Source organism: Mesoplodon mirus (genome assembly GCF_964341445.2).
Source record: "Mesoplodon mirus genome assembly, chromosome: 15".
Classification (NCBI taxonomy): Eukaryota; Metazoa; Chordata; class Mammalia; order Artiodactyla; family Ziphiidae; genus Mesoplodon; species Mesoplodon mirus.
In genome coordinates this window covers 85,161,848-85,189,007 of record NC_138991.1, presented here as the reverse complement: position 1 = coordinate 85,189,007, position 27,160 = coordinate 85,161,848, and the positions used below count along the sequence as shown (strand labels likewise).

Here is a 27,160-nt window from a genome sequence, read left to right as displayed (position 1 = left end):
GAGAAACAGGATATTTGCATAGTTGCAAAGTATCTCCCCCAAATATTTATGTTACAGAGAACAGTAGTAACTTTATAGTGGAGAAACCTGGCAAACACCCTGTTAACCGAGTAATCAAGGCTCATATCGCCAGGAACTGGACATATCGAGAGCATGTACCCCTGACAGGATGCTCTGAGCAGACACATCACTTCAGTGGTTTTCTTGCCAAAAAACGCATCATCTCATTCTAATGATGAGAAAACACCAGACAAACCCAAATAGGGACATTCTACAAAATGACTGACTGGTGCTCTTTCAATGTGTGAAGGTCATGAAAACCCAGGAGAGACCGAGGGGCTGTCACTGACAGCAGACTCAGGAGAAACAAGGACTAAATGCAGGGTGGGGTCCCGAGCCCGATCCTGCCTTGTAAGAAGGGCTTTTAGAGGAAAAGCGGTTAAACCTGAATGAGGTCTATGGGTTAATTAACAGTACCATACCAACATCCATTTCCCGCTTTTGACGAGTGTGCTACGATTGTGTAAGACTTGAGCATCAGGGGAGATCAGGTGAAGAGTACAAGGAAGCTGAACTGAGAGGATTATCAGGCAGACTGTGCAGAAGCCCGCAAATAAATGAGAAAAGTACACATAACTCATTAGAAAAAACTGGCAAAAGACATGAATAGGCATTTCCCAGAAGAGGAAACACATACAGCCAATAAGTCTGGGAAACGTCAATTAAACCCTAAGGAGATACTATAAAAATATAGCATACCTTGGCTCCTTCGGCTAAAAGGAGATTCTTAAAAATTGCTGGCAGAAGCACAACTGGTATAATCACTTTGGAAAATAACGTGACCTACCTTGTCTATTTGGAGGCATATATGCCCTACAACTGGCCAATTCCCCTCCTTGGTAGATGTCCTGGAGACCTCTGAACACGTGCATCTGGGGCGCACGGGAGAGAGCGCAGCAGATTTGTTTGTAATAGCAAAGCATGGAAAATGATTCCAAAGTATATGCACGAGAGAACGGATGCATCCGAGTACGTCCACACAATAGGATAGCAGACAGCAGCGAACATGAAAGGACCACAGCCACATGCACTGCATGAATAAATTTCAAAATACTGGGTGAAAAGTGCAAGTCACGGAAGAATACATACAGGATGAAACCATTTACGTAAAGTTTGAAAACAGGGAAAACTCAAGACTCTTTTTAAAAAATAAATACATAGTACGGCAACACCATAAAGAAAGGCAAGGGACTGGTGACTTAAAACTTGGGAACCTGTTTCTCAGGGGCAAAGTGATGTGAAGGTCAGTGCAATTTCTGGATACCCCCCAGGGGGTGCATTTATATCAGCCGGGCACATCTATTCCAGTTATAGGAGAAATATGATACTCATCTTCATATGCAGTTAATGTTGAAGGATACTTAGGAAAAAAACAGAATGCAAATAGGCTAAACACCCCAAATTTTCTGTTTAAAGACTCATATCCTAAATGAAGCTAAGTGACAAAGATGACGAGGCTTTGTGAAACTTTCAGACCTTAAAATAAAAGGAAAGACTCCTAAGGGAACAACTTGGAAGGGTTCAGATTAGCTTCCCAGGCATAGATCTAAAAACATTCATGATTTTCCAGGCAGGACCCATACTTCACACCTGGAAAGTTCTCTTAAGGACACATTAATTTCCTACTATGAACAAGATCTAGAAAATGTGAGTTCCTTGAGTTACACCAATCTTGACTATTTTATGAATCCTTCATGTTCCTTGGACAGAAACATTTATCTAGCCTGAGTTAATTAATTTTGTTCCTCTCAAACCATTTAGATAGCTCAATTAGCCTCTGTTATGTGTTTCTGTTCTTAAATATCAGGGTTTAGAGCAATTTATAGCTTGCCTGTACTTTTACAGTTTTTAAAGGAAATTCTACCAAAGGTCAAGAACACAGTCGTGTAGTCCAGACAGAGGGCTCACTCACCAGCTGAAACTCGCTCCTCCGGCTGAAAGCTTCCCTGATGCCCGAATCCCTCCAGAGCGCGCTCAGAGCAGGTACGTACAGCTGAAAGGTGGCAGGCTCCACGGGCAGCCCTGCTTTGTTCTCAAAAGCCATGAGGAACATCCCGTGCTTCTCATTTTCAGAATACTGCCAAGGAATACCAAGCTTGTCTCGTGCATCAACCAGAACCCTTGAGCCCTAGGAAAGAAAAGAAATCAAAGGATTTCATTGCGCTGCCAAGGCTAAATCACAGCAGAGAACCTCGACGTGGGCATTAATCGTCATACAGCAGGAAACTCACAAGCTGCAACCAGGACTTGTCTCTTGGTTTGTCCTGGCATGAATGTCTTGCTCCCAGGAATGTAACTGTATTAAGACAGATGGACACACAGATCACATCACAGGCCTGCCCTTTGCTGTCACTCATTTGAAAAGGTCCCGGAAGGCAGAAAATTGAATGGGGAGGAAGCGGCAACAAACTCAGCAAAGTGACATTTGAAAATGAAGCGTGAACCACGTCAGTGAAAGAGACAGTGTTTTCAGACAACTACAGCTGTAGTACCACGGCTGTCATCATCGCTGACATCTGGCAGCTCCTCAACACCAGAGGATGCAATGCTCATCCCAACCTAAAAGGAGTGGGGAACGTAAACACACAGGCAGTCACGAGACGGGAACAGACCGAAATGGACACAAGTCAAGCGGCCCGCCCACTGAAAACAGGAGCTGGGGGATCACGTTCTAGATTTGCGATGATGAGAAACTATTTTTCACTGATTTGCTTATTTCCTCACTGTTAAAAATAAAGTTAGAAGCAATTATACTCCAATAAAGATGTAAAAAATAAACTAAAATAAATAAAGTTAGGATTTTCTGCCTTTTCCTTACCTCACTGACAGGGTCAAGGGGACAGAGAAACAGCCTAAACTAAAATAGTATTAGGGAAAGTGGCCAAATTGTGGAAAATACTGTCGTGGTGAAAACTGCCTCTCTGGGCAGGAAGGAAGTAGGTCTATTCCATCTTTCTCAGGTTAGTATTTCAAAGTTAGCAACACAGCATCTAAGGAAGTTTCTAAGTTCTTCTGACTGGACCCCCTGAATACTCCCTGGCAGCATCAGTACTGGATGAGCCAGAGCAGAAGGGTCCCTCCCTACCTGGAAAGGCCTTGGCTGGCTCCGAGTGGCTGGGGGACCTGGAACGATGGACAGCAGTATCCTGTCCCTTAGCACAGAGAATGGCAGGACATCACTGCCCAGCTGGCACTTACTTTTTTTAAAACAAAGAACAGCCTTGTTGGAGTATAAGTCACATAACATACAATCCCCCATTGACAGTGTGCAGCTTGATGGTTTACCCCAAACCAGGGCAAAGGAGATGAGTCCGTGCTGCCTGCCTCTGCTGTAGCAGCTGCCTTGAACCACCAAGGTGAGTGGTAATGGTGACCAGAAACTAGCTACAGTCTCCCCTCCAGACCCAGGGACCTGGACTGCCTGGTTAGAGATGTTCCGGTGAGCTCCCTCCTCAGGGTCCAGGCCCATCTGCCACTGGTGACCATGGCCAGTCCTTCTGATCCACAAACTTGTTTAATGCTTCCCTGGGGCAAAGCCCTGAGATAGGCACTGTGGGAAAACAAAATGCTTATGAAGCAATGTCCGAGCTCTGGACACTCAGAATCTGGCTAGGGAGACAGATATGTGGATTTAAAAAATTAACACCCACTAATAATAAAAACTCTCAGAAAACTAGGAATAGAGAACTTCTTTAACTTCATAAAGAACATTGGCAAAAACTCTACAGCTAACATCAAAATCAATGGTGAAAGACTGAATGCTTCCCTCTAAGAACGAGAACAAGACAAGGATGCCCACTTTTATCACTGCTATTCAGCATGGTTCTAGCCAGTGTGGTAAGGTGAAGGAAAGAAATATAAGGTACATGGATTAGAGAGAAAAAAAATAAAACTAAGCCTATTTACAGATGAAATGATGGTCTATGTAGAAAATCCAAAGGAATATACCAAAGAAACTCCTAGAATTCAAGTTAATTCAGCAAGGATATAGGATGTAGGATATAAAAATCAACCTACAAAAGTCACCTGTCTTTCTATATACTAGCAATTAACATATGGAAATTGAAATTTAAAATGGAATACTATTAATAATCACACAAAATGAAACACTTAGGTATAAATCTAACAAAACATGTACAGGACTTGTATGCTGAAAACTATAAAATGTGTTGATGAAAGAAATGTGTTGATGAAAGAAATCAAAGATCTAATAAATGGAGGGACATACCATGTTCATGGATTGGAAGCGTCAACATAATAATGATATCAATTCACCCAAATTGATATATAGGCCTAACAATTTCTATAAAATCCCAGCAAAATCTTTTATGGGTATAGATACAACTATTCTAAAATTTATATGGAAAGGCACTAGATTAACTAAAACAACTGTGAAAAAGAAAAATTAAGGGGGAGGAATCCAATTTCAGATTTATTACATAGCTACAGTAAGCAAGACTACGCAGTATTGGTGAAGGGCTAGACACATAGATCAATGGAACATAACAGAAAACCCAGAGATGGTCCCACATAAGTACGGTCAATTGATTTTTTTGAAGATCCCAAAGCAATTAAATAAAGAGTAGCCTTTTCAATAAATGATGTTGGGGGAATTGGATGTCCATAAGCCAAGGGAAAAAAAAAAAAAAACCTTAGCCTAAACCTCACACCTTATACAAAATTGACTCAAAACGTAAAACTATAGCATAGGAGAAAAACTTCAGGACCTACAACTTGGCGAACAGTCCTTAGACATGACAGAAAATGCATGGTTCATAAAAGAAAAATATCGATAAACTGGACTTCATCAAAATTAAAGCTTTTGCTCTACAAAAGACTCTTAAGAAAATGAAAAGACAAGCTAGCGACTGGTAGAAAATATCTGCCAACCACATATCTGACAAAGGATTCATATTTAGAATATACAAAGAACGCTCAAAACTCAATAGTTAAAAAAACAAACAATCCAGTTGGAAAGTGGACAAAGACATGAAGAGTTGTTTCACCAGAGAGCACACACACAGCAAGTAAGCAGATGAAAAACAGGATGTCCAAGTTCACTGGCCATCTGGGAAAAGCAGACTAAGACTTTTTTTTTTTTTTTTTGCGGTACGCGGGCCTCTCACTGTTGTGGCCTCTCCCGTTGCGGAGCACAGGCTCCGGACGCGCAGGTTCAGTGGCCATGGCTCACGGGCCCAGCCGCTCCGCAGCATGTGGGATCCTCCCAGACCGGGGCACGAACCCGTGTCCCCTGCATCGGCAGGCGGACTCTCAACCACTGCGCCCCCAGGGAAGCCCCAGACTAAGACTTTGATGAGACATCACTACACGTCTATTAAAACAGCTAGAACAAAAAGCAGTGACACCACCAAATGCAGAGATATGTGATCTCTAACACACTGCTGGTGCAGATGTAAAATGGGACAACACTCTAGAAAATCGTTTTTCAGTTTCTTAAAAAAATTCAGCATACGCTTAACATACAACCCAGCAACCTCACTCCTGGGCATTTATCCCAGAGAAATGAAAATTTATGTCCACACAAAAACCTGTGCAGGAATGTTCACAGCAGCTTTATTCACAATGGCCACAAACTAGAAACAACCCAGATGTACTTCAATAAACAAACGGTTCAACTGTGGTACCTCTGTACCATGGAATACTATTCAGCAACGAAAAGGAATGAACTACTAAAGCACACAACTTAGATGGATCTCGAAGGTCACATACTATGTGATTCCATTTATATAATATTCTTGAAGTGAAAAAATCATAGGCGTGGAAAACAAAATTAGTGGCTGCTAGGGATTAGGGTTGGTAGAGGAAAGAGGGTGAGTGTGACTAAAGAGGGGAGGGGGATCTCTGCGGTGATGGGGCAGTTCTGTATCTTGATAAGCAGCACTGGTTACACAAAACTACACAGGTGACAGTAAGTCTCAGAATCCCACACATACATTGTACCAATGTCAGTCTCCTAGTTTTGATATTGCACTATAGATACATAAAATGTAACCACTAGGGAAAATTTCCTGTGAACCTGTAATTATTTCAAAATAAAAGTAAAAAAAAAGTTAACTAGCAATTACAGCGATATATGTTCCAATTACATGGTGTGGAAAGGGAAGGTTACTAGAGGCCAAAGGAAGAGAGACTGGTAGGAAGAGGTGAGGCTCAGAAAACCCTAAGCGCCGAATAATTTCAACAAGTGGCAACAGTGGGTCAGAACCTACCCAGAGGGGAAACAGGACTCAAATCAATCCTCAGCTCTCCTTCCTCCCTGCCCCCTCCTCCACCCATTCCTGCACTCTCTCTGGCGACATCACCCCGACTCCCCCCGCCCCAGAGGACAATAGTGAAAATGTTCCAGAACCATGGAGACAAAGATGTTTCACATTCTCCACATCACACGCAACAGCAAGCATCTGAGCACAGAGAAGGGAGAAGCGATTTCTCTGGTGAGCTTCTAGGCAAAGGGTCACAGCACCTTTGTGTGAATCAGAGGAAGGTTCCCGCCGGCTCGGCAAGAAGCTGGGTCAGGACTTCAGCCCCACCTGCCCCCGAGTCAGGCAGCCAACACACCTACCATTCATGATGGCCCTGCCCGCACGACTCAAATGCAGCACCTCCAACCTGACACAAGAGCTGTCCTTCCAGTGCTCTGTTTACGAGTTAAAAAGTTTACTTCCCAAGGAGCACACACAGCCTCACTCATGGGTTAAAGCGAGTCTCTACTCCCTCGGGAATCGATGTTGGAGGCAAAGGCAGGGAACCAAACAGGCCTTTAGAAGCCTGAGCCATCGTTTACCAAGACTGCTTTCAATGCTGCACAGACCAGGCCTGCCCTAATTACTGGGGTGAACATAGGTTTGGCTTAAAAAAGCCCGGTGTATCCAAAAGCAGCCTGTGTTCCCACTGCACACTGCCACCCAGGCAAGCTGGAACTGGTCCAAATTAACTTCACCCAAACACGAAGAAAAGGCTCCTTATTTCTCCTTTTAGAAATTCAGGGAAATTGGCAAAACTGCTGACCAACTTTGAATTCTACCAGTGAGCTATAGTCCATTTTCTATATCTTCCTCACTTCATTTGGAGGGAAAGGGCATCGAGAAAAAAAGACATCTCCTCTTTTGCCCTTATTTTACATTATTCTAGTCAAGAACTATTCTGTTAACTTTGTTCTGAATCACAAAGCTGAGCTCTATGGAACTTTTCTACTCTGGGACATCCGCTTAAAATCTGAGTCCACTTTTTCCTCCTTTTTAGTGGGAGCTTAAGGTCTTTGAAAATGTTACATTCGCTGTATTTTGCAGAAATGATAGTTATATAAATCCCCATCATGATATAGAGTTGCTAAGTCTTAAAAAATACAAATACAGCAGGCATAACAGAATAATAAAACATCTTGCCCCATCCTTTTCCAATAAAAAACCAATTTCCTAAAACACAAAGGCCAGGACAATTCTAAAATCCATATATACTCACAGAAGAAAAAACAACTAAGGCAGAAAACAATTTACTGAAGTCTCAGTAATGGCTATTTAAAAAGCCCTTCTTTCGGTAACAGTGTTACTGAAGTATTAATTTTTTCAATAACCATACACTTTCATTCAGTTGCCCAAGTATAAACAGTTAAAATATTAAGCAGATTGATGACTTCATCTCAATACTATGTAACACTTTCAACTGTTCAAAGAACACATTTTTTTGAATTTTATTTTTTTATACAGTAGGTTCTTATTAGTTATCTATTTTATACATATTAGTGTATATATGTCAATCCTAATCTCCCAATTCATCCCACCACCTCCACCCCACTGCCACTTTCCCCCCTTGGTGTCCAGACGTATGTTCTCTACATCTGTGTCTCTATTTCTGCCCTGCAAACTGGTTCATCTATACTATTTTTCTAGGTTCCACATATATGCATTAATATACGATATTTGTTTTTCTCCTTCTGACTTACTTCACTCTGTATGACAGTCTCCAGATCCATCCACGTCTCTACAAATGACCCAATTTTAATGCTTTTTATGGCTGAGTAATATTCCATTGTATATATGTATATATGTACCACATCTTCTTAATCCATTCATCTTTTTTTTTTTTTTTTTTTTTGCGGTATGCGGGCCTCTCACTGTTGTGGCCTCTCCCGTTGCGGAGCACAGGCTCCGGATGCGCAGGCCCAGCGGCCATGGCTCACGGGCCCAGCCGCTCCGCGGCATATGGGATCCTCCCAGACCGGGGCACGAACCCGTATCCCCTGCATCGGCAGGCGGACTCTCAACCACTGCGCCACCAGGGAGGCCCCCATTCATCTATTGATGGGCATTTAGGTTGCTGCCATGACCTGGCTATTGTAAATAGTGCTGCAATGAACATTGGGGTGCATGTGTCTTTTTGAATTATGGTTTTCTCTGGGTACATGCCCAGTGGGATTGCTGGGTCATATGGTAATTCTATTTTTAGTTTTTTTTTTTTTTTTTTTTTTGCGGTACGCGGGCCTCTCACTGTTGTGGCCTCCCCTGTTGCGGAGCACAGGCTCCGGACGCGCAGGCCCAGCGGCCATGGCTCACGGGCCCAGCCGCTCCGCGGCATATGGGATCCTCCCAGACCGGGGCACGAACCCGTATCCCCTGCATCGGCAGGCGGACTCTCAACCACTGCGCCACCAGGGAGGCCCTATTTTTAGTTTTTTAAGGAACCTCCATACTGTTCTCTTCTGTATCAATTTACATTCCCACCAACAGTGCATGAGGGTTCCCTTTTCTCCACACCCTCTCCAGCATTTGTTGTTCGTGGATTTTCTGATGATGCTCATTCTAACTGGTTTGAGGTGATACCTCATTGTAGTTTTGATTTGTATTTCTCTAATAATTAGTGATGTTGAGCAGCTTTTCATGTGCTTCTTGGCCATCTGTATGTCTTCTTTGGAGAAACGTCTATTTAGGTTTGCAAATATTTCCTCCCATTCTGAGGGTTGTCTTTTCGTCTTGTTTGTAGTTTCCTTTGCTTTGCAAAAACTTTTAAGTTTCATTAGGTCCCATTTGTTTACTTTTGTTTTTATTTCCATTATTCTAGGAGGTGGATCAAAAAAGATCTTGCTGTGGTTTATGTCAAAGAGTGTTCTTCCTATGTTTTCCTCTAAGATTTTATAGTGTCTGGTCTTACATTTAGGTCTCTAATCCTTTTTGAGTTTATTTTTGCGCATGGTGTTAGGGAGTGTTCTAATTTCCTTCTTTTACATGTAGCTGTTCAGTTTTCCCAGCGCCACTTACTGAAGAGAGTGTGTTTTCTCCACTGTATATCCTTGCCTCCTCTGTCATAGATTAGTTGACCATAGGTGCGTGGGGTTATCTCTGGGCTTTCTATCCTGTTCCATCGATCTATATTTCTGTTTTTGTGCCAGTACCATACTGTCTTGATTACTGTAGTTTTGTAGTATAGTCTGAAGTCAGGGAGTCTGATTCCTCCAGCTCCACTTTTTCCCCCTCAAGACTGCTTTGGCTATTCGGGATCTTTTGTGTCTCCGTACAAATTTTAAGATTTTTTTGTTCTAGTTCTGTAAAAAATGCCACTGGTAATTTGATAGGGATTGCACTGAATCTGTAGATTGCTTTGGGTAGTATAGACATTTTCACAATATTGATTCTTCCAATCCAAGAACATGGTATATCTCTCCACCTGTTTGTGTCATCTTTGATTTCTTTCATGAGTTATGAGTACACGTCTTTTACCTCCTTAGGTAGGTTTATTCCTAGGTATTTTATTCTTTTTGTTGCAGTGGTGAATGGGATTGTTTCCTTAACTTCTCTTTCTGATCTTTCATTGTTAGTATATAGGATGCAAGAGATTTCTGTGCATTAATTTTGTATCCTGCAATGTTAACAAATTCATTGATTAGCTCTAGTAGTTTTCTGGTGACATCTTTAGGATTCTCTATGTATAGTATCATGTCATCTGCAAACAGTGACACTTTTACTACTTCTTTTCTAATTTGTATTCCTTTTATTTCTTTTTCTTCTCTGATTGCTGTGGCTAGGACTTCCAAAACTATGTTGAATAATAGTGGTGAGAGTGGACATCCTTGTCTTGTTCCTGATCTTAGAGGAAATGCTTTCAGTTTTTCACCATTGAGAATGATGTCTGCTGTGGGTTTGTCGTATATGGCCTTTATTATGTTGAGGTAGGTTCCCTCTATGCCCACTTTCTGGAGAGTTTTTATCATAAATCGGTGTTGAATTTTGTCAAAAGCTGTTTCTGCATCTATTGAGATGATCATATGGGTTTTATTCTTCAATTTGTTAATATGGTGTATCACATTGATTCGTGTATATAGAAGAATCCTTGCATCCCTGGGATAAATCCCACTTCATCATGGTGTATGATCCTTTTAATGTGTTGTTGGATTCTGTTTGCTAGTATTTTGTTGAGGATTTTTGCATCTATATTCATCAGTGATATTGGTCTGTATTTTTCTTTTTTTGTAGTATCTTTGTCTGGTTTTGGTATCATGGCAATAGTGTTCTCATAGAATGAATTTGGGAGTGTTCCTTCCTCTGCAATTTTTTGGAAGAGTTTGAGAAGGATGGGTGTTAGCTCTTCTCTAAATGTTTGATAGAATTCACCTGTGAAGCCATCTGGTCCTGGACTTCTGTTTGTTGGAAGACTTTTTTTTTTTTGCGGTATGCGGGCCTCTCACTGTTGTGGCCTCTCCCGTTGCGAAGCACAGGCTCCAGACACACAGGCTCAGCAGCCATGCCTCACTGGCCCAGCTGCTCCGTGGCACGTGGGATCTTCCTGGACCAGGGCACGAACCTGCGTCTCCTGCATCGGCAGGCGGACTCTCAACCACTGCACCACCAGGGAAGCCCTGTTGGAAGATTTTTAATCACTGTTTCAATTTCATTATTTGTGATTGGTCTGTTCATATCTTCTATTTCTTCATGGTTCAGTCTTGGAAGGTTGCACCTTTCTAAGAATTTGTCCATTTCTACCAGGTTGTCCATTTTATTGGCATATAGTTGCTTGTAGTAATCTCTCATGCTGCTTTGTATTTCTGCGGTATCCATTGTAACTTCTCCTTTTTCATTTCTAATTTTATTGATTTGAGTCCTCTCCCTCTTTTTTTTTTTTTTTTTTTTTGCAGTACGCAGGCCTCTCACTGCTGTGGCCTCTCCCACTGCGGAGCACAGGCTCCGGACGCGCAGGTCCAGCGGCCATGCCTCACGGGCCCAGCCACTCCGCAGCATGTGGGATCTTCCTGGACTGGGGCACGAACCTGCGTCCCCTGCATCGGCAGGCGGACTCTCAACCACTGCGCCACCAGGGAAGCCGTTCCCTCTTTTTCTTGATGAGTTTGGCTACATGTTTATCAATTTTGCTTATCTTCTCAAAGAACCAGCTTTTAGTTTTATTGATTTTTCCTATTGTTTTGTTTCTCTTTCACCTATTTCTGCTCTGATCTTTATTTCTTTTCTTCTACTAACTTTATAGGGTTTTTTTTGTTGTTGTTCCTCTTTCTCTAGTTTCTTTAGGTGTAAGATTAGATTATTTGAGATTTTTCTTCTTCTTTTTTTTTTTTCGGTACACAGGCCTCTAACTGTTGTGGACTCTCCCGTTGCGGAGCACAGGCTCTGGACGCGCAGGCTCCGGACGCGCAGGCTCAGCGGCCGTGGCTCACAGGCCTAGCCGCTCCACGGCATGTGGGATCTTCCCAGACCGGGGCACGAACCCATGTCCCCTGAATCAGCAGGTGGACTCTCAACTACTGCGCCACCAGGGAAGCCCCTTTTCTTGTTTCTTGAGGTAGGCTTGTATTGCTATAAACTTCCCTCTTAGAACTGCTTTTGCTGCATCCCATAGGTTTTGGATCGTTGTGTTTCCGTTGTAATTTGTCTCAAGTACTTTTTGATTTCCTCTTTATTTAGTGATCTCTTGGTTATTTAGTAACACATTGTTTAGTCTCCGTGTGTTTGTGTTTTTTACGTTTTTTTCCCTGTAATTGATTTCTAATCTCATAGCATTGTGGTCGGAAAAGATGCTTGATATGATTTCAATTTTCTTAAATTTACTGAGGTTTGATTTGTGACCAAAGATGTGATCTATCCTGGAGAATGTTCCATGTGCACTTGAGATGAAAGTGTAATCTGCTGTTTTGGGATGGAATGTCCTATAAGTATCAATTAAATCTATCTGGTCTATTGTGTCATTTAAAGCTTGTGTTTCCTTATTAATTTTCTGTCTGGAAGATCTGTCCATTGGTGTAAGTGAGGTGCTAAAGTCCCCCACTATTATTGTGTTACTGTCGATTTTCTCCTTCATAGCTGCTAGCAGTTGCCTTATGTGTTGATGTGCTCCTATGTTGGGTGCATATGTTTATAATTGTTATATCTTCTTCTTGGATTGATCCCTTGATCATTATGTAGTATCCTTCCTTGTCTCTTGTAACATTCTTTATTTTAAAGTCTATTTTATCTGATATGAATATTGCTACTCCAGCTTTCTTTTGATTTCCGTTTGCATGGAGTATTTTTTTTTTTTTTTTTTTTTTTTTGCGGTATGCGGGCCTCTCACTGTTGTGGCCTCTCCCGTTGCGGAGCACAGGCTCCGGATGCGCAGGCCCAGCGGCCATGGCTCACGGGCCCAGCCGCTCCGCGGCATATGGGATCCTCCCAGACCGGGGCACGAACCCGTATCCCCTGCATCGGCAGGCGGACTCTCAACCACTGCGCCACCAGGGAGGCCCTGCATGGAGTATTTTTTTCCATCCCCTCACTTTCAGTCTGTATGTGTCCCTAGGTCTGAAGTGGGTCTCTTGTAGACAGCATATATATGGGTCTTGTTTTTGTATCCATTCAGCAAGCCTGTGTCTTTTGGTTGGAACATTTAATCCATTCACGTTTAAGGTAATTATTGATATGTATGTTCCTATTACCATTTTCTTAATTGTTATGTGTTTGTTTTTGTAGGTCCTTTTCTCCTCTTGTGTTTCCCACTGAGAAAAGTTCCTTTAGCATTTATTGTAGAGCTGGTTTGGTGATGCTGAATTCTCTTAGCTTTTGCTTGTCTTTAAAGCTTTTGATTTCTCCGTCAAATCTGAATGAGATCCTTGCTGGCTAGAGTAATCTTGGTTGTATGTTCTTCCCTTGCATCACTTTAAATATATTGTGCCAGTCCCTTCTGGCTTGTAGTTTCTGCTGAGAAATCTACTGTCAACCTTATGGGAATTTCCTTGTATGTTATTTGTCGTTTTTCCCTTGTGCTTTCAATAATTTTTCTTTTTCTTTCATTTTTGTCAATTTGATTACTATGTGTCTTGGCGTGTTTATCCTTGGGTTTCTCCTGCCTGGGACTCCCTGCACTTCCTGGACTTGGGTGGCTATTTCGTTTCCCATGTTAGGGAAGTTTTCGACTATAATCTCTTCAAATATTTTCTCAGGTCCTTTTTCTCTTCTCCTTCTGGGACCCCTATAATGAGAATGGTGTTGTGTTTAATGCTGTCCCAAAGGTCTCTTAGGCTGTCTTCATTTTTTTTCATTCTTTTTTCTTTATTCTGTCTGTGGCAGTGAATTCCACCATTCAGTCTTCCAGGTCACTTATCCGTTCTTCTGCCTCAGTTATTCTGTTATTGATTCCTTCTAGTGTGTTTTTCATTTCAGTTATTGTATTGTTCATCTGTTTGTTTGTTCTTTAGTTCTTCTAGGTTTTTGTTAATCATGTCTTGCATCTTCTCGATCTTTGTCTCCATTCTTTTTCCGAGGATCATCTTCACTATCGTTACTGTGAATTCTTTTTCTGGAAGGTTGCCTATCTCCACTTCATTTAGTTGTTTTTCTGGGGTTTTATCTTGTTCCTTCATCTGGTACAAAGTCCTCTGCCTTTTCATTTTGTCTATCTTTCTGTGAATGTGGTTTTCCTTCCACAGGTGGCAGAATTGTAGTTCTTCTTGCTTCTGCTCAAAGAACACATTTTTAAGACAACTTATAAATCCAGCAATTTAAACTTTTAGTCAAAGAATAGCTTCCCTGTCTGCTGGGGATGCAGATTTGCGTGTGTGTGTGTGTTCGGTTTTACTGGATGAAGACCAAAAACTGCAAATCCTGTTAACTCGTTTCAAACTAGATTTTGTTAGTTTAGCCCCTAATCAACCCAAATCTTTTTAGATTAATCATTCCTTACTAAAATCTTCCCACCATAAATACTAAAGCTAAGAAAGATGTAAAACGCTAGCAGATCAAATGAGCTTTCTCTACAGAATGAAAGGTACAAGAAGAAAATGTTAAGGTTTTGCATGTTCACCCAATTAGATAACAGCATATGTACTTGGAAAGCTCTGTTTTTGTTTTTTTTGTAAACCCACTAGGCTGAGTTGTTTGCCTTTGGCCAGCATCCAAATAAAAGAAATGCTGCCAGAAATGTAAACAGGATACATTTCTTTAAGTTAATGAGTCCAGCAAGCAAAGGCAGACGGCTCCTCTCAGTTCCTCTCTGAGGCTGGAGTGGAGGCTACCTTCTAATTTAGAGGTCGGAGAAAAAGCGAGGAAGGGGATGTGGCAAGCAGCAAACCAGTCACCAGAGCGCCATCATTTTTACACCACAGAGCTGGACGGCCTCCCGGGCCAGGGTCCTGTCCCCACTACACCTCCTCGTCCTGTGAGCTTTCGGAACAAATGCATTGCTCTCATAGAACAGACGGTCCCTCACCACACCCCCTCTCCAGGAAAGCCACCTACAGAGCTCTCCCTGCAGCTAGACTGAAGGCTGCCTGGCAGAGAAAAGTGCCAGGGAACGGGGGAAAGGGCAAAGAGGTGCTCGATGTGGCGCCTGCTCCGAGAGCTTCCAATACTATCACAGGAGCGGGGCAGAGCATCGGAAGCACAGGCCAGAGGTGAACACCACCATCAGGGGTAGATGAAAGGTCTTGGGACAGTCGGCAACAACACATCAGTGACAGGAGCAGGTTAAAGCCAGACTGTGGCAAGCTAAGAAGTCTGGAATTTACTCTGTAAGAAGCAGGGAGCAATCAAGGCTCTGGGAAGGAGCAGGACAAGGTCAGGGAAGGAGCAACTGCAGGTGGGGAGGGCGCTCAGAAGGGATGCCGAGGCTCTCACGTACGGAGGTGACGCACAGGGAGATCTAAAAGCGGAGAGCGCGGGATGGCTCGGGAGGGGTGAGATTTGGGTGAGTTTATGACAAATTAAATTTAACAGGACAATGGGAAATCCAAGGCAAAATTTTCAGGAAATAGATGGAAGTGCAAGAAAAATTCTAGGTGTAGGAAGTGCACGGAGAAGCACCATTAGCTCTTTTTTGCTGCCTAGAAAAGGTTGGTTCTCCTAGAAGTTTAAAAAAAAAAAAGAAAGGAATTCCGCATCAGTTCAGAATTCCTCAGATCTCCTAAACTGGAATGTGAAAATCCACGCTCAATTTCAGAACTCAAGAGCCAGCTGACTGGAGGCTTGTGAAGTCATATCCTGGCGCCACGAACCAACCAACCTGTCTCTCATCCACTCTTCCAGGTGTGTGAGCACTGGAAGCTGCTTGACTAAATGATTCACTAAACGTTATAAAGACAAACTATGGTACGAGGGGAAGTGAAGCCTTCCTGTTATGTACAGAAAATATTAAAGAAACTTGAGAATAAATAAATACTAAGTATCATTCCAAGGGGAAAAAATTCCTGCAAACACTACAAACAGGTAACACAGCTTAATGTGCTAGTTCAGGGTTTTCAAAATTCAAGTTGGGACTCACATTGTGAAATAATTTAGCAAGAATTAAAAAAATAAAATACAGTGGTAAATATCTGAATAAACTGTAAATAGTAAAGGTAAGTGCTTCATTGAATTCCAATTTCAGTTTAGACAGATATGCTGATATACAGAGAGACACATATGGATGGGGGTGTGTGTGCGTGTATTAGCTCACTTCATCTTTGTGACCATGCGAGGTATGTAGTATTGTGCCCATTTTACAGAGTAGAAAATGGAAGCTCAATCACCCAGCCACTGAGGGTGATTCAGTGACTCTCAGGCTAGTGTTTTTTCATCTATATTCTCTTCTTCTACAGGTGTGGCTGGGGAGATAAGGGAGCAAAGAAAGAGGCAGGAGGTGGAAGTTGCCCTATTCGTTGTTTTTCACACAGTTGACAGCAGACACTGAGGCTAGAACCATCTGAATTGACCTTCCATGGACGCAGTGTTTCTGGTATTCTCCAGAATTTTTTTTTTAAAGCAGTAATTAAATCTAGAAGTATGGGATATGTTGCACGCCTGGCTAAATTAGAGGAAATTTAGTAAGTTCAGATTCTACTTTAATCTCCAAACAGTAAAAAACCTCATATACATTATCTTGGCACAGAATTAGAAGAGCCTGTGGCCGCTCTGTCCAACAGAGAGGCCCCCAGCCACCTGTGTCTGGTGAGCAGTGGAAGGTGGCCAGTCTGAATTCAGATGTGTTAATAAATACATACTGGATTTCAGAGACTGACTATGAAAAGATAAATGTATTTTATCTTTTAATATTGATTACATGTTGAAATTATAACATTTTGGGTAGTTTAAGGTATTAAAATATATTATTAAAATTATTTTTGTGTTTCTTTTACCTTCCTTAATGTGGCTAAAGTATAGATGTGGCTCATGTTACATTTCTGTTGGACAGCATTGCTTATGGGCACATTTCTTAAAATGGAACTTGTTTCTTTCTGATTACAAAAATATTTTTAGTGTAGAAAATAGAGGAAACACAGAAATGAATAAAAAAGATAATTAAATCCTCAAAAATATCACTAACTAGAAATAACTTCTGTTAACATCTTAGAATGTTATCTGTATCATTCTGTATATAAATTCTCTTTGTGTGTATAAACATTTTATAAATCTTTAAAAACATTTCAAGCAATATATCAAACATTTCCCCATGTCATTAAATATTTCAAAACATAGAGGTTTGTAATTGCTGCATAGCAATCCAACACTGGGATGTACTAGAATTAAACTGATGCCCCATTGCTGAACACCTGAATTGTTTCCAATGCATGGGAAGTGTGAACATATGTCAGGGACTCCCCAGTACAGGCGTATCTGCACATACCTGACTCTTCTCCTGTGACAGATTCCTAGAAGTGGAACTGCTGGGTCAGAGTGTGAACATATTTTGAGGAGTTTGATAAATATTACTAAACTGCTCTCCAGAAAAGCTGTACTAATTTACACACTTATATTTGATAACTCTTCATTTTCCTTTAATTTTCCCCAAGTTCTTTTTTTTTTTTTTTTGGCCTGTTTGCTTTGCTAAAATTGTCCTCCAGTAATATTTAACCTGTCACATTCTCAAACCATAGCTCCATGAGAAATCACAATAATTAGCAACTGAAAATGAAGCGTACATGCATGCGTGCGTGTGTGTATACTGACAACAGTTAGGGGAAAAAAATAGAAAATTAATAGACATGTGCCTTCTATATTTCAAATAAGCTTTTATATAAGTATTCATTTTCCCCTCTAAGTCCTACTAATAACATTAAAAAGTAATAAGCTAAATAAGTTAATAAAATAATGAATGATAAATTAGTTAATTAAAATAATGGAGAAGATAATAATAAAGTAACCATTACTAATAAAAATGCTTGACTTTCCCAAGCATGTGTGACGTCTAAAGTCTCTCACTTCCAATCAGAAAATGTAGATCAGTCAACACTTCCAAACAAACATTTGACATCAAGGCATAAAGAAGAATTCAAAACATTTAGCCCAAGTTCTTAGGAGAAGTTTCCAAATCAGGAGAGCCTTGAATTTGATGAGAAAGTTAACATCAACTTGTGTCTATATAAACAGAAATCCCTTGAAATAATGAGGCCTGAAGAGAAGGCGTAAGAGGGGAAAAATAGCCTGGACAACGTGTCAGCTTGTTCACTGTCCCCACCTCTCCCATCTGAAGCTGGGTCAAAGACTGACTACAGAAAAGTTAAAAGAAGATAAAACGACTACTGCAGAATTCAATGACTATGCCACACAATAAAACTCAACGGTAACATAAACGGCACCGACAACACACTTGGACATGTCAGCGTTAGGTAGACTTGCACTGAACTGCTTCGACACTGCAGCATTTCAAGCAAATCAAGTCTTAGGAACTGAGCAGAATCGGTCATCGCAGAGAGGAGAGGGCAGCTACTCAGCTCACTAAAAAGAGCTCTTAGAACACGACAAACCCGCTCTCGTGCCCCACGGAGGAGCACGGTAAAACAAGGTCAAGGTGCCTAAAGACTCTATTATTTGGGCTCTTTCCTTGATCCTGCTCTTTAGAACCTCTCTATGGAATGGACCAGCAGTAGTTTAGGAGGCAAACAATGAAACTCTTAATTCATGCCTTAATTAGCACTTATAGAGAGCAAAGAGTTGGTCTCCACGACTTTCAATCCATATTTCACGTTCGTGCATCTCCTCTCACTCGTACCAACGTGGACAAGACGTGCTGTGGCCTCTCACGCCGGCACGTAGAGCACGCGCGGCAGCACAGTTCAGCAGCAGGCCGGCAGGACGCAGGCTCTGCCACCCCTGTGCCTTTGGAAAGTGACTGCAGGACCCTCTGCGGGGCGCCCAGGCAGGGGCCAACAGACCTACTTGCCCTTGGAGCCTGCGCCTCCCCCTGCACCCTGGCACCCGCAGCGGCCACCCCGGGAGGCCAACATTCACACGGGGTCGAGAGGGCCTGCGCCGGACAAAGCCGGGCCACACGCCCACAGGAGGAGCCTGCAGCACGGAGTGGTAAGCAGCAGCCCCGCTCCCATCGCCCGGCTGCCAGCAAGTGCCCCGGTGCCACCTTCAAAACAGGTCTAGAGCGTGACCATTTACTGCCACTCCCTTGGCCATCGCTTTGGCCTAGCCACCGTCATCTCTCACCTCGATCACTGCGAATCTTCTAATTGGTCTCCTCATGTCTACACTTGTCCCCATCAGTCTGTTCTCAAAATAAGTCAGTTCACAGCACTCTTTGCCCAAACCCTCTCTCATCAGAGGAAAAGCCCAGAAGGCCTGATCTGGCGTTGTTACTTCTCTGACCCCATTCCTCCTGCCTGCTCCACGCCAGTCACGTGGCCACCATGCTTCTGCCTCGGAGCCTTTGCACTTCTGGTTCTTGATGCCTGAAACCCTTCTGCCCTAGATATCCACACAACTCACTTCTGTCTCCTGTGAGTCTCCTGTGAGTCTCAGATGTCAGCTTAGCAAGGCCTTCCCTGGCCATCTTCTCCTCCACCTGCTCCCACCCCATACCTACCCCTCCCATCCCTTCTGTGCTTATCTCTCGAGCACTTGCTGCTAGCCAGTTAGTGTACCTGACAGTTTACTTGTTTATCTGGTTTATTATATTTCTCCCCCACTGGAGCGTGAGGCCCCTGAGGAAGGCTCCTTTGTCTGCTTTGCTCACTCCCAGTATTTCCAGTCCCCACCCACAGATCTACAGATGTGGACAGGATAAACACACAGATCTCAGGTTCTTCATCTGCTAAACAAGGGGAACAATCCTTTCTATCTCCCGGTCTGCAGCGAGGAATATCTGAAGCAAGAGATATTGTATATTAACAATTAGATTTGCCTTGTACCAAAATTGGTCAGATAGTACATGAACCAAACATCATTAGTCATTTCAATCTATTTCTCCCTGGACATCTCAGCACATGAGGAATCATTATTGAGGTTAATACACTAATACTGGCCCATATTTTATTTGAAAGCAATTCAGTTATATAACAGGTCTGGAAAATTCCTTTTAAAACTATCTCCTTTTCATATGTCAAAGATAAAAGAAAAGCCCATTTAAAGGAAAAGTTCAACCAAAGAGCTTAATTTACTGTAACAAGTAAATTAAATCTGCAAAGTGACAGTTTAAAATAGAAGCAATTTTCACATATATGTATATTACTTTTTTTTAAAGGAAAACAACATTTTAATACAACCTTTTCAAAATGATTTGAAATGTGTTAGCATCATTGCAAAAAAACTTTCAATATTTACCCACAACATGAGTTGATTCTGATTGGATTTTTGGTCTAATTTTTAAAGGTAAATAATGAAATTTATAGGAGAAAACTATGGAAAACATCCTTACATTTTTTTTTAAGTGTCCTTTTTCTTACTTCTTTTAAAAGCATACTGATGCTTTTCTGGTTAATAAGATACAAGTAATTCTTTAAAAGCATACTGAATTTGAAGCAGCCTTCCAGTACGATGCCTTCTCCTAGTCAACAGATACAATAAATACAATCACTTTCTTGTAGGGAGAAGTTCTGACATTAGAAAGGGATCAACCCCAGGAGTAGAAGGGATCTCTTGTGAAATCTCTAGCGCTAATGTTCAGGGTTTGCTGCAATGGGTAAAATAATAGAAGTAATAATAATAACCACAGCATTTCCTTTAGGAGGAACTTAGGATCCTAATAATAATAAGAAGAAGAAGTTGGACCCCAAACAACAGATCCTAGCAGTCGCTGGAAAGATAAGAAGAAAGAACTGGGGAAGTGGGGCCCCAGGGAAGATCTCATTCCCAGGGACACCGAGGCAGCAGGTCAGCCTTTGTCGACAGTAGGTGCAGAACCGGAAGGAAGAGACTTCTTGTGTAGTCGAGTGACGGGACGCCATCCTCTACAACCAAGAGATTAGAAGTTGAGAGAGAGCACAGACTTACTGAAAGCCCAAGCCTGAAGGCCCCTGGGCTTGGCAGATGGGGGGTGTGTCCCAAGGGCCGGGCAGCACTGGCACCAAGAGACCCAGAAAGGAAAGCCCAGCTCCCACCCGGGCAGGGCTGGCTCTGCCTCGGGCCGTGCCTTCCCACGTCCCAGCTCCAGACCCGCATGTTTGGAGGTGAATCAAGCCATCTTACATGGCAGACAAACTGGACCTCCATTCAGCACATGTCAGCTGCTTCATAGTCCTCAGATAAACTTTATATAATGACCATTAGAGTAACTGTTACCAAACTTTTGTTTACTATATAGACTTCTTAAACAACTCATTTGAGAAGAGACCTCCAACTACAATCAATGTACCTGAAAGTGCACTGCCCGTACTCCACAGGCTCTAGAGTAGGAAAGAAGACTGTAAAATGAGAGTTCTTTCTATTGACAGGCTCCCAAGGAGCTACACTCGATTCAATTCTGTTCTGCCAGCCCTCACTGAGGAGCTGCTGTGCCAGCAGGACGGGGAGCAATGCTGGTTTCTAACAGTCGACAGCGTACTCCAGCTGCACACATGTGAAGCAAGTGCTCCATCGAATGGATTCTGATCACTGGTTCAAAGACAGTCCAGCAGGTCACACACACCACCGATGTCCACTTCCTAAAAAGCACCTTCCATTGGGAACCAGGTGAAGTCAAATTTTGCTTCCATATAAAACCAAAGGAAATCTGGTATTTAGCACCTAAAGCATTCGTTATTTAGAGTGTGGACGGAACCTCCTGGAAAGTTTCCCTAGCAATGCGATGCCACAAGACAAAAAGGCTTCCAAGTGCTCAACAGAACAAGCATTTCAGAGCATTCTTCATTAGAAACTCGCAAACTGAGTTAATCCTTTTGTTACTAATTCTGTGAAAAAACTACTTTCAGTTTTCAAGTAAGGAAGACTACTTCCTTAAAGACCCACATCTGCTTTTCCTCAAAATTATGATAAATCATTCAGACAGTGTTTTTCTTAGCTTACTTTCTTTTTCTTTTAAAGCTGCTGAGACATTAACAGACAGTCTTTAGACGTTCGTCATTTGCTAAAACCAGGTAACTTCATGCTCCTGAGCAGCCATTCCCAGTTTCTACGACTTCTACCAAAGCCACATGAATGTACGGACATTTATCATGAACCTCAAGGTCCATGTAGCTAATGTGGGGTGAGTACAGAAAAGACAAACAAAAACCCCACAAAACCTCTACCCCTAACTAATGATAGAGCTGGCAAATGAAATAGTTACTCAACATTTTTAGATGGGTTTAAGGATAAATACATATATAAAAATCAAAAGAACTTGGTACCTTTAAAGTGTAATTGCTTTGTCCCAAGTAAGAAGAGGTTACAGCTCTAAGATGAAATGAAGTTTTAAAATTACAAATATTTACCAGCTTTGATGAAACAGAATGCTCTTGTTCAATAGGATGATGCTTTGTATTTTTCTAATTATTTAACAAGTATATGAAGCCATGCTCACAGCACAAACTTCATCAGGGACAAAAGGGTATCTGGTGACAAGTCTCCCACCTGCCGGGTCCTGCTGCCTGGCATCCCCTCCGCACAGGACACGGCAGCCCTGGTCAGCAAAGCATGCTGACGGGTCACAGACACCAAGGAGACTCCCTGTCCGATGCATGTGAAGCACGCGGGTAACAGGGACCGACTGACCTGCTGCACCTGGAGAGGACGAGGCTGGATGAAGTCACGGCGAAGAGCAGAGGCGGTGGGGGGACCGGGCAGGAAGGGAACGCGGGGTGGAAACGGAGCCCGAGGACCAGCGTGCAGGTAGGGTCTGACTGCACTGGACTGATCCCAGACAGGAATGGAAAACTGGGACACACCGGGATGAGTTAGAAGACTCTGGGATGTGAGGCCCAGGCTGTCCCTGCCCGTCTGCGGACTCCTCAGGGCCTGAGGAAGACCCGCCGGCACCCAGGCTGGCAGCGAGCCTGTGTTCAGAACAGGCGGACGGGCAGCTCCCACCCTCTGTCCCGACTCCCGTGAGCCCACGCTCGTCTTTAGGAATCCCAAGTACCTGAGTTAAAGACAATTAGTGGAGCAGAATAAAGACCCCTCTCGACTTTGTCCAAATTCACAAATAAGGTCAGTGTCACAGCCTGAAACTGTCAGGGGCTTTATTCTGCAAACGTAAAGTCTTGAATATTCAGGAGTCGCCTTCTCATTGAGGCCTTACCTGGCCACCCTATTTAAAACCACAGCCCCACAAAATTCCTCATTTCCTTTTCCTGCTTTTTTCATGGCCCAGAATTTCACAGAAGGTCAGAGCTGGAACGAACCCTAAAAGGGGCTGCATCAGGTCCCCCTGCAGGTGTGAATCCCTTATAATTAACAGCCTTCCAGCTATAAACAGTTGTCAGACTCACTTTCCGGAAAGGACTTCCTGACTTACCCACAAACCCCCTAAGCACCCTTCCCGTGTCCCCGAGGTGCCCGTCCTCACCTGTACCTCTCAACAGCTGAAATGACCTCCGTGCGGCCCCGTGAGGCCACCTGCTCTCTGAGCGCAGTGCCTGCGACACAATGACCTTTTACTTCTGGAGCCTAACGGACAGCGGGCACTCTGATAGAAGGAAACCACTTCTATCCTGCAGCCTTGGTCCCATGCAGTTCATCCAAAGACACCAGGTGCCAGCACTGTGGCAGCCACCGAGGCTGCGGCAGAGAGGGAGACAGAGGGGCTCCTGCCCGCATGAAGCTTCCTTGCGAGTGGAGGAGCATTTCAAAGTGCAACTCAACAGAAAGTGAAACAAACTGCAGCCCAGCCCTTGCGATCTGGGATCTAAAGGAAATAAAATACTCAGCAGAGAGAAGCGTAAAGGAGGCTGCTGTCAGCATGGTGGTCAGGGAAGGCCACTTAGGTGCCGTGGAAGCTGACCTTGACGACAGGAAGGGGCTTTCCTAGCGGAAAGGAAGCAAGGGCCCTGCGCTTAGCATTTCTGAAAAACTAAACCTCAGAGAGGCTTGGAGCTTGGTGAGCGAGGGGAGAGGGCGGAGGGTGAGGGAGAGGGCGTTCAGTCAGTCGTGAGATGTATGTGCAGGGCCACAAAGGCAGCGAAGGCTCCCTGGGGGCCATCTGGATTTTTCCTTGACCACAGTTCAATTATAAAATATAATTCAGAACCAGGAGAAATTTAATGTCAAAGTGTCGTTTTATCAAACAATCTTTGAAAGTTAGCCAAAGTAAACTCAGAAATGGCACTGGGATTTGGGATGGTGGGTTTCTGGGTTATTAGTTTACCCAAGTTAGAAGGCAAGGCTCTCTCACCAACGGTCAAGAGGAAAACAAACGGAGGATCCCGAGTACACATGCCTCATTGCACAGCAGGGGAACCAGGCAGAGACTTCAGGAAGTTGTTCGTATTTGCTGGCAAATTGAAACCTCTAGCATTCACCTTTATTCTGAGGTCACCTGAGGCCCCATATTCTTCTGAGATGAACTTTGGTAAGCGGGCTGCACATCACAACAGCGAAGGGTAAATGAAAGTTTCTCCCCATGCCCCCCTAGTCTGAGAACCACCGCAGGGGAGGGACCACTCTCTGCCCGCAGTGTGGACTCCTGGCCCTGGGTCAGAACTAGGCAGGCCCTCAGCCTGCTGTGTCCAGGGAGGGGCAGGTCGGCAGACTACGACAGCCTGCGGGCCGAACCCATCCTGTGTCCTGACTGTGTCTGGCTTGTGAGCAGAGGACGGTTCTCAGAGATGAATCTCTGCATTTGATTCGATGGTAAGAACACTGACTCAGCCCCAGCTAAGTGAAATGTTCTCCCCACAAAGGAATTCCATGCTTTCCAACAGTAAACCTGCATTATACAAAAAGTATACTCAGTTGTCACGACTATAGCATTTTCAAGTTATCAATAAAATCTCTGGACATTTGTTTTCTTTCTCGTTAGGGGTACCTAGGTAATATCCCTGATATCGACCCCTGGCCTCCAGAGCCTAAAACACTCTCTGGCCGACTTCTGCGGCTTTGGCTTCTCCCCTCCAAGGCAGTTTATCTGACGTTAAGACCCTTCCACCCCGCCGCCACCACCCCGAGTGGGTGATCACAATCCTCTCTCTCAGATCAGTGCTTCTCAGGCTTGGCTGCCCGTCCATCACCGGGGAGCTTTAAACATCCTGACACCCAGGCTGCATCCCAGGCCCATGAACTCAGGGTCTCTGGGGGTGGAGCCCACGGTGGGCACTTCCGAAAGCTCCTCAGATGACTGTACTGCCCTGACTGCTGCCGACCTGAACTCGGAGGGGCAACCCACTCGCAGGGGAAAAAATGAGCGACTTCCTGTGTCTCGGCACTCCCAGTCTATGGCACAGTGATCATCTTCGGATGATTTCTCCTTGTGTTAATCACGTCTTCTACTTTCTGTATTTATGATGCTTTGACATCTTAGGAGACTTGCTAATCCTGGAGAGACTGCCCCTTCCGGGTGAGCTAATTCCGTTTCACAGGGAAACCAACCAGTCCAGAGCCCATCCTCCCGAACCACCTTCTCTCTCTGGCTTTACACTCCAGGAGGCAGGGCTCCTCTGGCCTCATCGCCCAGCGCCAGGTACTGGACAAGCAGGGACCACCCCCATTGCCAGGGGCCCACCGCATCATTCAACCCGAAGCTGCTCCCCCTGCCTTGCCCACTCCTTCCCACAAAATACCATAAAGGCTCCTGCCAGGCTCTTCCTACCCCCGCTGCCTCCAGACTGACCCTGGTGCTCCCCCGCATGGCCCTGCATGGTGTGCTGGGCCTCCTGTTGCTAGGCATCTGTCAGTGTAGACTTCCTCCTTCAAGGCCATCATTTCCACGTCTGGGAGCCTTTCGATTCCTGATTAAAACAAACCCTGGGAGTGTCCCCTCTCACTCCCCTGCTCCCCTCTGCAGTGCAGGGACTCAGCGAGGCTCCCTAATCTGTCTACTCAAGCACATACATAGTGATTTTTCATGATCTGAAATAAGGACTGAGGTTTCCCGGTTCATTTAACAGCTTTGTTCACTAAGACTCTCCACAGAAGCAATATTTGACATATTTGAGAAGCAATAGTCCAGTAAAGCTGGAATAAACAATATCCAGTAAAGTTGCATAGAACTGACCCAGCAAGTCCACACCCAAGCATACACTCCAGAGAAACTCTGGCCACAGTGCATTGCAGACATGGACAAGGACATCCAGTGAGGCACTTGCTGGTCGCAAAGAAAACAGAAAACAACTAACTGCGCTACTAGGAAATGGATTACAAACCGTGGTAATTACTTTGATGGTTAAAATGAACAAACTAGATCAGTATGTGCCAACATGGACAGGATGCAAACAAACCGCTGAACAAGCCAATGTTTTAAATGATGCATTCAAAATGATACCACTTACATAAATTCTTAAAGAGACATAAATATATATGTGGATTATGGATATACATGTAGGTAGTAGAAGTATAAAGACACAGACTGAATACACACAAAACTCACGACAGCAGTTGCCTCCGGGGAGAAAGGTAGTAGAAGCAGGGGTCATAACAAAAACAAAGCGAGTGTTAACTGAACCCTCACCACGTCCAGGCACAAACCTAGCAAGCATCAACTCATTCGGTTCTTACAACTACTGTGAGACAGGCACAATTATCCCCGCTTCACAGATGAAAAACCGAGGCTGGTGAGAGGACAGAAAACCACTTCCTCTGCTCCCACCTCAGCAGACATCCAACAGAACGCGCCGGACGCCTGCGGTCCTCCCAGGGATTCCCACCTCCACTCCGGCCCACGCTCCCACCGCCCCAGCCCCGGCTACGTTCCCCACTTAGCAGTACACAAGAGCAACCCTTCTAAAATCCCAAGTCGGGTGGTTTCGCTTCTCTACTCTGAGCATCCCAGTGGCCTCCCGCTGAACTCCGTTTTCAATGTGACATCCCTGGCACGGCCTACAGGACTCTGTAACTTCCCCATCCCAGCCACCGCCATCTCTGACTGCTCACCCGTCTACACCCGCGCTGGCCTTTCTTCTCTCCGACCCCACCCCCACCCCCGGGGGCACATCCCAGCCTCCAGGCTTCCCAGACCCGGTTCCCTCTGCCTGGAGCACTCTTTCCGCAGACCGCAGGGTGGCTCACTTCCTTGCGGGCCTCTGCCAGCGGCTTCATTTCCAGACCTGCTCTCACAGTTATGATCTCCTGGTTAGGGGACCACCCCGGCCTCTTCCTTACAACTTTATAAAGAGGAAACTGTAGCCCCATTTTAATCAACACAGACAAAAATCCCACGGGAAACACATTCTACAAAAATGTCAGGTAAGTGAAAGATGCTTCCTGATTTTCTGAGTAACATTCCGCTTATTATAGGCTTGAGAATTTTGTGAGGATTCTTAGATTGCGGATGTTCT

General features: G+C 43.9%; 1 protein-coding gene across 1 annotated transcript in view; it reads right to left on the bottom strand.

Moving 5' to 3' along the window:
• Positions 1-27,160, bottom strand: part of GNA12 (G protein subunit alpha 12) — a 116,069-nt gene that overhangs the window by 62,318 nt on the left and 26,591 nt on the right. The window contains exon 2 of the mRNA XM_082644436.1: positions 1,973-2,188. Coding sequence (XP_082500562.1) covers positions 1,973-2,188 — 216 coding nt within the window. The remainder of the gene's footprint in view (positions 1-1,972; positions 2,189-27,160) is intronic.